Source organism: Lasioglossum baleicum, chromosome 3 (assembly GCF_051020765.1).
Source record: "Lasioglossum baleicum chromosome 3, iyLasBale1, whole genome shotgun sequence".
Classification (NCBI taxonomy): Eukaryota; Metazoa; Arthropoda; class Insecta; order Hymenoptera; family Halictidae; genus Lasioglossum; species Lasioglossum baleicum.
The window spans coordinates 9526705-9538929 of NC_134931.1; the positions used below are offsets into that span (position 1 = coordinate 9526705).

At 38.5% G+C, this 12225-nt stretch overlaps 1 protein-coding gene across 6 annotated transcripts; it reads left to right on the forward strand.

Annotated features, from left to right (window-relative positions):
- The first annotated feature begins 4282 nt into the window (after positions 1-4282).
- LOC143207157 (uncharacterized) lies at positions 4283-12205 on the forward strand. Of its 6 annotated transcripts, XM_076420307.1 has the most exons (6): positions 4439-7923; positions 8091-8301; positions 9337-9561; positions 10419-10976; positions 11121-11417; positions 11950-12205. In XM_076420307.1, the coding sequence occupies exons 4-6, from the start codon at positions 10419-10421 to the stop codon at positions 12037-12039; spliced, it is 945 nt and encodes a 314-aa protein (XP_076276422.1). In that variant the 5' UTR covers positions 4439-7923; positions 8091-8301; positions 9337-9561; the 3' UTR covers positions 12040-12205. The 6 variants fall into 6 exon arrangements, with proteins under 6 accessions (XP_076276424.1, XP_076276425.1, XP_076276422.1 ...); XM_076420310.1 differs by lacking the exons at positions 4439-7923; positions 8091-8301 and adding an exon at positions 4309-4423; XM_076420306.1 differs by lacking the exon at positions 8091-8301.
- The last annotated feature ends 20 nt before the right edge of the window (positions 12206-12225 follow it).

Consider the following 12225-nt stretch of genomic DNA (forward strand, 5'->3'; position numbering starts at 1 on the left):
GTGCACAAGCTGTTATCTAAAAAAGTGGTTGCAGATTAACACGATTGCACAATTAAGGGTTTTCAAGGAGGTGGCAAAAAGTTTGGAATAGATTAGTGAATCACGACCTTCTCGAGAATCTAGGCGGAAAAATTCGACGAACTTTGCACCGTTTAGTCCGAGATAGAAATGCAAATGGGAGGATTATGCAAGTGGAGGTCGTTGGATGTTATGTCGGACGTCGCGACGCCTTTGAAGAGAAGAAAACGATGCGTCCGACCTAGTTCTACATTTATCGTGGCATGGATAGACTAGATGAATTGCGATAATTATGAATCGAGGCATGTTCCACTTAACTGGCAGGCGTATCTGTTTCTGCTCGCCACAGGACAAGGTGCTCTGCATTATTGTTGTTGATTTTTATAGTTGTAATCAGGACGAGATGGCTTCTTTACTGAAAAAAGTCGTATAAATCTTCAAGTTTCGTAATGTGTGGAGCTACGAGTTTGCTCGTTGCCTCATCTTTGTCTTAATTTTCTGAAGGCACGGGTAATAATTATTGAACAGGAGCCTTCAGCAGTTTCACAGACCCCTAAGGAACTGTTTCACGCTGTACAGAAGTGTTGAATGGTTTGCCATTCGTCAGGCGTTGAATTTTATTCATGTACAAACCATGTGCATCCAATTTTGTTCATCCTTTTCTTTACAAACGTAGTTTTACGTAGATATTATTTTTTAATAATTCATACGGACTTGCGGACATATCATAGACATATTACGAAGTAATTTAATTCTCGATTATAGTAATGTGTGAGTAAACTGTGATAAATATTTACTGCATCATGGAATTTACTGCGAATGGAAATTGTTTCTCTTAATGAGTTCAACTGAAGAGAAGGATAACACACTGATTCCTTGACCTTAAAAATGCCATACATTCTAGAATTTCTTACACTGAGAAAAAAAAGTAGTTACTTCAATAACACGCGTGTTATGGTAATTTTTTTACTTCGATGAATATCAATGTATTCTTTTCAATAGTATGAAATTTAGAAGCAAATCGTGATGTATTTGAATTGTCTATCATGAAATGATTGAAAATATTATTCGATTCAATACCGTACATTATTATTCGTAATATTTCCCTTTTTCCTTCAATCAGATATGTTGTTAAAAAAATTTGAGAAATGTATTGATTTATACTGGAATTGGTTTGAGGCCATATCTTATTTTTTTGAAAACATTGATGTCAAGCTATTCGTTTATATGATTGACGGAAATAAGTTTTGCTATTGGAATTCAATAGTATTAAATATTAAAATAAGTTCATATGATATTGGCACTATTCAATAGTACATCTTATTGAATCAACATGTATTTTTTTTGTTTCGACAGGATTTTTTTCTCAGTGTAGACGACTTTATTATTTAATATTCAGTCTACTGATTTTATCATGAATGCATAAAACCTAACAATAATCGTTCACCCCTTTCATGAAATAAACCAAAACATAAATAGTACATACGGATATAGACATCATTTAATAAACTTCAACGAACGACGAGCCAACTGATGAATGAATGGAGCCACGGCAAACATCAAGCTAGCACCTCACACCACCATTGTTACAAAATCAGTTCTTCATAATAGTTGCTCAATTTTCCAAGTAAAGTGATCATAAAGCCACAAGAGAGATTCATGTCACACCATGAATTTTCTAGCGCACGGTGATTCAGAGACCACAGACAAGACCCCTAAGGGAAGAGGGGCTAGGAGACTAAAATTTCGTAAAATTTGTTCGGTGTCCCCGGTGCGCAAGGTCTTTCGTAAAAATACGAACGACCTTCGAGGCTGATTCGAGGCATCGGGAGGCGGAGAAACTCATCTCGTTAGTGTCGGCCCCACCGTCCAGCAAGATGCACTTGTTCTTGCGGGTTTGTCTGGCACGCGTGTGTCGTCCGTTGCGCTGCACAGGCTGGTCTGTGAGATAGAACCTGAAGAAAGTGATCCTCGGTATCCAGGGTGGAACTTTGAAGCAGTTAGAAGCGAGGTACGAGTCATTTTGCAGTCTAATTTTCATTCTTGAACTCTCCTGAACTTGTTAAACGATGGTTGAATCATTTGTCTGGCTGGAGAGATCGATGTTTGAATTTTATGCGTGAAGTAGAACCTGAAGAGACCTGAAGAGAGTGATCATTGACGTCCTAGTTAGATTTCGAAGCTGTTCAATGCAAGGTACGAGTAATTTTTCTGCAATTAATTTTTTTGAAGTTGTTAAGAGTTGATTGGTTCATTTGTCTGATAGAAGGGATAGATGTTAACATTTTGTACATGATGTACACCCTGGAGAGAATAATCTTCGACATTTTTCTTAAATTTTAACACCATGGAACAATAGCCATGAAGTACGACTGATTTTTCAATCCAGTCTCCAATATCGAACTTTCTTGAATTTGTTAATAGATGGTTCGATCGCGTGTCTGACTGGACAGATTCATGATTGAATTTTATGCGCGAAGTAGAACCTGAAGAGATCTGAAGAGAATGATCATTGACGTCCCGTTTAGGTTCTACAGCTGTTGGACGTGAATTTTTCAACGTCAATCGTTCTTAATATCGTCAAAAGATGCCTAAGTCCTCTGTCTCATAGAAAAGTTTGATGTCTGCAATTTGTATGCGAAGTATACCCCGAGGAGAGTAATCTTCAACATCGTACACAGACTTTCAAACCATCACACGCGAGATGCCAGTGATTTTCCTATGAATTATTCAGCGTTAATATTTTCTAAGATCACAAAGAGATCTCCAAGTCCTCTGTCCAATAGAAACATTTGTTTCCTGCAATTTGTATGCAAAATAGACTTTAAAGATAGTAATCCTCTGCGTCCTACCTAGACTCTCAAACCATCAAATTCTCGCCACGAGGAATTTTCAAGTAGACTGTTCAGCATCGAACTTTTCCAAAATAACTAAACAATTGCGAAGTATTTTTCCCAATGAAGAAAACGGATGTCCGTATTTAAATGCACAGGAAAGTGCTGATAAGACGTAAGTGCCTTGAACACGAGTTTCACGAGACTCTGCGTCAATACTGTCGATAATCGATTGCTTATCTGTGAATAATTACTAATTATCCATTTACGAATAGATAAGGTTGACAATCCAACTGTCTCTATAGCCACTTGTTTATAATTAAGATAAATTCTCCATGGTCACGCAAAGTGTAGACAAGCCTCGAATCAATTTCTATTTTACTTCGAACGATGCTGATTAATTTTCCATTCGATCTACTGGATGTAGCTCAAGGATCACTAACCGAGATCCCAAATTCTTATCGAGGCCGAAGAACTACCGGTCACTATTTCATAATCTGTTACGAGGCACTGATGTAACAGGACACGTTTTATTATACAATCCAGCGCCGAAGTTTGGTAGATTTGCATCGTGGATTCTAAATTTTCTCTGGAAATAGTAGACAGATGATGCAAGAGAATCTAGTGCGGTTTGTTGATCGTTAGAAAAACGCACGGCTTCATTGCCGTGTGAGTGACACCGTAAATTGCATCCTTCGAGTTCCCTTTTTTCTCCGGCACCTTCGAGAACGCGAATGCGTTTTGCTGGTCGCAGTTCGTGTTTCGAGGTCCATGAGTTACAACAAAAATTAATTTCCTTCGTACTGTATACGTTGGTGAATATTCCATGAGTTATTTTCTCGAGTTCAGAACTGATTCTATTGTAGAATGACTCAAAAGTGTCTGCAAAAACGTTTCTCAATTTAAAAAATTATTTTACCTTTTTTAAAGCAGCATATGGCTTGAGTGTTACTATTCCAGACTGTATTATCAGTTCATCAGGAAAAATAATTGATTAATTGTCAGAGCACTTGGTGCTCTTATTTGAACTTCATTCATGAAGACTATAGAGTGATTCAATGTGTAAAATAAAAATTGTCTGCATCAATTATAAGAAAGGGGAGTTACTTAAAAACGTATTTCCTCTCTTAATAATTTTAATAGATCGTAAATATTATACGAGTAATATGAAATTCGTCTAATGTTTCTTATGTTTCGTGTTTATTTTCAGTAATAATTCCCCTTAATGATTTCAGTAAATTGCAAATATTGTACCGTCGTGCTGAGATTCTTTTCGTCTTCTCGCTGTTCTAAATTTCATCCCCTAAGTTGTGTTACATGTGCAAAAACCTGCAGTCTAACAATCGTAACGAATCGTCCAATTTAATTTGATGTTTCAGAATTTCGTAAAATTTTACGGACTTGGTAAATCGGTCCAGGACGTTTCCAATTTGCCAGAGACTGCCTGCACGATTCCAGTAGCTCTCCAGATTCAGTTCTCCGCGACAGGGTAATAGGGAGGAATTGCATAAGGTTTCGTATTAGAAGTCAACGAGGATTGCGCAACAGGTGTTTGCGGAGAACAAGCAAAAGTGAGTACACTGTGAATTGACTCGTTCATATCAGCAGTACAGTATCGCATTATGCCTATGCGTTTGTGGCATAATATTAGCTTGAATGATGACGAAAACAGTGACGAATCCTCATTGGGTTCTTCAGAGAGAGAAAGAATTTTTTGAACGTCATTCCGGTGAGGTCGATACACCCGAAAGGGGGCCGATTAGGTTCTAAATTGGTTTCTATAGTCATTAGGAGGAACCTTGTTCCAAATCGTGGTATTTTTATTCTGGGACTCGAAACTTTCAAGATTCAACTATCTTTCTGAGTATCTATCTGCTGTTGCAATCGTTGATAATCTGTGTTAAAAGTTATGGCATCTTTAAAGTCAGAGATTTATGTTAACAAAGATTAAGTATGTTTCTATCCAAATTTTACCGTAAACAATTTCCTGGATTGGAACATACGGTGATTTTAATCTTGCTAACTCTATGGCGCTTGTGAATTTGTAAAACGCAAGAGAAAGGTCTATGTTAACAAAGATTAAGGATGTTTTTCTATTTCATTACTACCTGTAATAACGTTCCAGTCTGGGAAATAAATTCTTTTCTCTTTCCCGTCGGTTTAAGATGATCATTAGTATTATTCTGTAAATAATTGCACAATGTTGCTGTTAGCTTATTTCTAAAATGAATATTTTATATTCTAAAATTGATTTTGCGAGTCATGAATGACAGCACGCATTGGGCAATTTTATCCATGTTCATTTTCAAGTTTCTACTTGAATCCAGTTTCAATAAATAAATTTTATTAAAATTCTAGAGAAGTGATTTCCTCGAACAAAATATCCATCGGGATTCCCAATGATTGGGGGAACTTTGTGAACAATATTTTTAAACACGGCTTCAGTTTTTCCCATGAGACTGTTTATTATGCACCGCGTAGCTTCCGATGCAATAGTAATTGCAAATGCATCGGGTTCGATCGAAGCGTCCTTGATACTTGATCGCATTTCACCTTTCCCCTACACGAGCCTCCTCCGGTTTGTCTATTCTACTTTGTGCGCTTCCCATTGTTCCAAAAATTGATGCTATTTAATTCGATCGATTCATTTGAATGTTTAATTCAAGATAAGGCGTAAACGCGTCGAAACGAAGAATCGCTCATGTTTAATGAATGATCGAACACTGAACATAATTGATCGGTTGTTTAAAAATCAGTTTTGTAAAAATACTGGAGTTCCAATATCAATTTTTATGGAAACCTTAATAAAAATCCGATGACAATAATCGGTAAAAATTGGACACTACAGAAACGCAAACAACGATACACCAACTAGCATAACGAGTCAAGAAACGCGTTACCCTAATTTCGCCTAACTTCCCACGCGATGAGAATCACTGACCCGCAACAGGTGGACGCCCGCGTTGCACAACGATCATACGTAAACGTTCCTCACGATCGTAAATGATTTTACATGGAGGTCCTGGAATTTCGAGTGAATCACATATATCTGAAAGCACCGCGTGACATTTTTTGATTGCTCCGTGCGCGCCGAGGTTGCGTGACCGAAAACGTACCTTATAATAAGCAATTAGAGTGGACGCGGTATTTCTGCGTCAAATATTTGCCTTCTTCGCAATAGAGAAATTTGTGGTCGATGCACGATGGAAAAGAGGTTTTTCGTCTTTTTAAGGTTGCGCGCACTAGGCTTGTTACTTCACGAAATTGACGTAAGGATAGTGGGGAAATAGAGCGTGTTATGTTTGTACGAAAAGTGTTTGCAATCGTGGTACGGTTAAAAGGAAATTACTTATAAAAAGTACTTCTCTAGAAAAATTGAAGTACTGGAAGACTACACTGATTTTGTACAATTTTGTTGGGCAGTGTTAGTTAAAGTACGTTTTAATTTAAAACGTGACCATTCGATCTAATATATTGTTGAAATGTATAATATTTGGTTGATTAGCAATTTGCGAATGTGCTTCAAATTGTGGCAGTGCAGTGAGATTATAATTTCTTGTTACTTGATCTTGCTCTGGTTGAAGAAGGAAAATTATAATTTTTTACATCTGTAACCATTTTACTTTTATACGATCGAAGACAACAACAACAACTTACTATGATACTCAGAACTTACTGTTCAGAATAGATTTGCAGAACGTGGCACAATTTTGTTAATGTTGATCGGAGCTGGTTCAAGGAAGTAGATCATGATCGAAATGAAGTAGCACGCAGTGGCGTGCACACTTTTGGTTTACCTTCGAGGAAGCACGTGGTCGCGGCCGGGAGTGAAAGTGAAAGATGGCTGTACAGTGGTCCACGTGGTGTTACTTTTCACAGGAACGTGGCTAAGTATCGACTCCGCTGAACTCCGGGCAACACGTTTGCCGACGGGTCGGTCGATCGATTGAGTGCCCGTATCGAGGTTTCGTAATTGCTGCCGAAAAATCCCCGTGAAGACGAGTGTTTGAGTGTCGTTGCCGAAAAGACGGTTGGCATAATCGTTGCTCATCTGTGCGAGTCACATCGACGTCCAGAACACTAGTTAAACTTGAATTTTTTTTTAATTTCTACATCCTCTTCCTTGAAAACTCGACAATTATAATTATTAGGTGTGCAAATAAGTTCTTTCCCATTTTTTTTCGAAATTGTGATATAAAATGTAATAAAATCTTGTCTGGTGTGACCCCCAATCTTTCTGTCAATTCTTCTTGTGTCTGGATCGTTTTTTTTTTAGCAATTCCTCTAACTCCCCGTCATCAAACTTTCTCGGTGCACCTGAACGATCGTCGACTTCCAAATTAAAATTACCGGCTTTAAATCTTTGATACCACTTTCTGCATGTTCTGTAAGATACAGCGTTCTCCCCCAGTGCCGCACAAACCATTCCAGTAGCTTCAACAGCTGATTTCCTAAGCTGGAATGCAAAGAAATTGTTGCATAGGATTCGAAACTTTTAGAGTGCTCATCATGACTCTTCATAAAACTAATAGAACGCTGTTTCAGATGGCACCAAAATCGGGAAGTAATTCGAATTCGGTCAGAAGGTATGATCGTAGAAAAAAAAGGGGAAAACTTATTTGCACACTTAATATTTTATGGGAAATTAATTCTCGCGCTAGGAAAATGATGAATATTAGAAAATTGTTAGAGAAATACAATTTACAGTTGGAAGCTTCTAACTGGTACTAATTTTAATCTTTACAGACAAGATCAATTTTCAATTGGCAACTTTTCTGTTATAAATTAACCTTGATGTCGGAGCTTCAATTTATTTCACGAAAATTCAATTCCTCCTTCGGCAGATACCAACTTCTGGTTTTATACAAAATTTATTATCATCATGATGTCAGAAAAGTGCAAGTTTCCAAGATAAAATCCATACAATAAACACCATAGTGAGAATCTGTTAATGCAACGCCCAGTGCAACAATTAAGAAACACCATCAAGAAATTAATTCTTCGAGGATTCAATTCTCCAAGTAGATGAAATCAAGCAGAGATAGCAGAATCGTCATGCAGCAGACACAACGTAAGCGTCCGTGAATTGTTCCTCTCGCATGACGCGTAATCGAGACACACTTCCGTAGAAAGTCTCGTTCCTTGTCAGTTTATTCAGTATCGTACAAACAAATGGTGAAGACAATAGTCTTGCATCTCCAATGGTGTAAACCGTTTAACTCTGCTTTTAATTTATAGACAGACTCCCGGGGTCGCAATAATCTCTCGCTTGCATTGACAATGCACGCGGAAGGGAATCGTTCATTGCACTTGGAAAGTGCATCAACGATCTACTTCGGTGGTTGCGTAATTCTGTACCAGGGACGTTCACGTTTCATAAGATGGCAATTGCCGTGTGTATCAGTTCTTGAGGCAGCTCTGATTTCACTTCATTTGGCAGTGTTACGCGGTGATTGTTGGTTATGTAACTTTATTTATGGGGTCGATTTATGGAGTACAAAAAATTGATAAAGCAATGTTTAAGTCGAATTAAAAATGAATCCTGATCATATATAAGTTAGTACAACTTTTCGTAGAAATGAGATAGAGCGATGGAATTTGTTTTATATTAAAGTTCAAACATTGCAGAATAAGGGAAAATAGGGAGAAAGAGTGACGGATATATTATCATCTTCAAAATATAATATTATTCGAAGTTGATCTTTCATGGTAGAAACTTTTTCCAAAAAAGGTCACCTTCAACAATTTTCAAGGTCAAACATTTTTCTTCATTTTTTCTATTTGGCCCGTATTCTACAGCATTTTTACTTTAGTTTAAGATAAGTATCATTGCTCTATCTTAATTGTATAAGAAGTTCCACAATTTTGCTAGAAAAATGTTTCCAGCGTGCTATGCTAAAAAAGCGGATTGCCTCGAGTCTTTCAAGTTGACAAGAATGTTTACGCTCACTTTATTACACCTTAGGCAGAATGACTAGTAAAGGAGTCTGTAATAGCTTCAAAATAGACATGGAATTTGTTATTTTAATCTCTGCTTTGAAACAGATTTCCTTCCTAGAGATGTATCTAATTTCTGTTTTTAAAACTCTCAGTTTTCAGTGAAAAATAGAAGCACTAACACTAAACCTACCACTGCCGGTCAAATGATCGTTTCATATTTTGTATTTTACAACTATTAATATTATACAGCTACTTCCATGGGAAATGTTTCACTAAATATCATTATTCCAGCACATACTATAATAAAAATGGGACACAACCAAGTAAATACAGTTTTGTCATTTTTGTAAGGTAAAACATTTTAATCGATTTTAATGCTTGGCAGGTTTAGGGTTAATAGGAACCTTGAAGATTAATATAGTATGAAAAATATGATTCCGGAATATACAAATAAGAAATGTCTATTTCTTGAACTTTACTCAAAGAAATTTTACCTATAGAATGAATAAACGAAATTCTTACACTAAATAGTCTTCCACGCTAGTGGAAGAAATTTTTATGCAGCGATCGTCGCGCCAAGCCCTAAACTCGTCGCCCGATGGATCGATTTCGCCACAGTCGAAATAAATCGCTGTCGAATTCGCATCACGCGTAATCTCGAGGTCGTATGCAGGTGAAAATGGAGCACGAGGCAAGGTATCCAACCGATGTCCACTGAAAAGCCGAAATTCGATCGCGTTCGGACAGTTACACTCCTCCTATCAGAAAGGTTAGATCACTTCGAACCCTTCAACGCTATAATTCCACCGATCCTAACTGGTAATTCTAACGAGAACCAACTTCCGCGGATAGACCGATATATCCATAAGTGCAGGAAAGTGCAACGAGTGAAAGCGCGACGAAGTTCCACGGGCAAACGGTATTTCTGAAATTCAGTGCCAGGCGAGTTATAGTCTTCGCGATGCATGCGTGATTCACGGAGCATGATACCGTGGGTGTGACGAGGTTGCCAGGGTTTTCCGCGTTCCCATATATGCAAACCGGCCATTGGCTAATCGATCAGTACCGTTTAAATCGAAGAAGCTCTCCCGGAGAATACAAATCGTCTCGTTAGTCGCGTTTTTTCCATTTTCCTGGCCGGGCCATCGCTAGCTGCATACGCGACGGGAATATGAAGCGAAGATACCAGTGTTTTAAAACTTTCTTATCGAGCGGGTGGTAAATTGAGGCCAAGTAAATAAGCCTTTTTCTTACTCCGATTCTCATTCTTATCCGAGACTGCTCGGTTTGGACTCGGTTCTGCTGGAATTTGTTTGAAAAGCAAGTATCAATCATTTTTTTTAATTTTTGGGGAATTGTCGCGTGGTATTCAAAAATGGGTCTGTGTGTGTGTGTGTGTGTGTTGGGTACTAAAATTATAAAACCTGGTGAAAAAGCATTATTCTTTAGAAATGCTCTAAAATCAAGCATTGCTGGTCAGCACACCTTACAAAACGGCATGAAAATCAAATCGTACTCTGGTTTACGCTATTATTCTTTCTCTAATAAATTTTACTCTTGACATCCAACAATAATAGAATGTTTGAAACTAAAAATATATTGATACTAGTACATACCTAATTTCAGATGAAGATGTCACCGCTCTGTTCACTGTCAAGTGGCCTATTCCTTCTATTCTTCGTTAGTCCCTTGCAAAGCGACCCTCAACAAATGCACTGGACAAATTACCCACTGCCCCGACCCGCAGATCATAGATCGCAACCACTAGAAGTATTTCCAGATTACTATGCGGCGCCAAGTATTCAGAGGTCGCAATCATACGCAACTCACTACGTCCCCCAAGATCTTCCAATTTATGAATCAAGTCAATTTCGAAGCGGTTCTCCAAGATACCCTGTGAAAGTGCCTGAGACTTACCAGCAACGGGAAGGATATTATGATTATGAAACTTATGGATTAAATAATGAGGAGAAACAAGTGGATGATACAGAGATCAGTTCGAGGGAGAAGGAGATAGTGGAGAATATGAAGGTCCTTGATAGATTGTTGTCGGAGGATTCTGATGAGGTGGTCGATAATTCGTTGGATGAGAAGATTATGTCTGAGGAGACGAAGAGGGTTGCTAGACAGATTCGCAAGCAGAGGCCAGGGTTCTTTTGGACTCTTGCTAGAGTCACCTTCGAAGTAAGTAAAGCTAAAGCAACTTTCGATCAATTATATGGCTTCCTCTGTGTAGTAGATAATTTATAATTAATTACTCTCGCGAGATTCTCTATTCTTTCTAGACGATCTTTTATGAATAACCCTTCGATATTCGCATTATTCCAGACTATCAACGACACAAGATCAGCATTCCAGCAGATCAGTGACATGATCAACAACAACATAGCACCCGATTCAGCCACTCAGGGTTCAATGCCTAGGGGTTCTTTGACAGCTACTGTTGCCTCAACTTCTTCGAAGAATACGAGTTCCACAAATGAGACAGAAGCAGCAACCACAGGGCCAACATCGACCACAGCAGCGCCCTTCGTGCTGACGAGGAGCAGTATACAAAGCTTGATCAGGAGGAACGTCTTGGGTTTGGTTAAACTGTTCAATCTCGAGTGGAACGAAGCTTTAAACGTAAGCCAATTCTGTCTTTCTTCGCGAGACTATGATCTCCTAGACTCTCACGAACTTTAAAAACCTAAGGAAAATCAGAAGCTTCTAGCTAGACAGGACGATGGTAGGACGAAGATAGGAGAACTTAAAGCGTTCTACGTATAGTTCTGGGAACCCGTAGTTTCTTGGATCTATTTTAAACGTGTAAAGATCGTCTATTTCTAAAATTGATTTTAAGTGGACTCTATGTTCTGGGGCTCTAGCTTGATCTTCATTTATTTGGATTCATCTCTTATCCATATCGGGGGGCTTGCAAGAGCCAGGGGCTTCGAGTTAATTAAATTTGAAATTGATTTTAATCGCATTGAAAGATCAAGGAAGGTTACAAGGCTCTAGGATTCTATTCATGTTAGGAGACTGGCAACAACCATAAGATTGTAGCCAGAAAATTCCAAAACTCTGTTCCCGCTCCTCTTCTCTGTAGAATCTATTCTTCGAGAACCCAGCTGTTCCTCAGAATCCTCGAACGACTGAAGAATCGTATCTTTTCCAGCAATCTGAGATCAACGTGAGACAATTCCAGAAGGATCTAGGCAAGCAGGTAGGCACCTACCTGCAGGACAACCCCAACGCATACCGATGACCCTCAGGAACCCCTGGATCTCGTCGACGTCTTGCTTTGCGATCCTTCAGTGCAAATCCCGTTAGAGCTAACGCCGAGTAGCCAAAGACTGAATGAATCTATTATTTATAAACACAACTGAGAATGTACAATCCTATTTTACCCAATTAAAAGTTACCGAAACAGACACGCGAGAAACCGATTCTC

Coding starts and splice junctions, on each gene's coding strand:
- LOC143207157 (XM_076420309.1), top strand. CDS start 10,419: ATGAAGATGTCACCGCTCTGTTCACTGTCAAGTGGCCTATTCCTTCTA. Junction 10,977..11,120: donor TTGCTAGAGTCACCTTCGAA/GTAAGTAAAGCT, acceptor GCATTATTCCAG/ACTATCAACGACACAAGATC. Junction 11,418..11,949: donor AGTGGAACGAAGCTTTAAAC/GTAAGCCAATTC, acceptor TATCTTTTCCAG/CAATCTGAGATCAACGTGAG.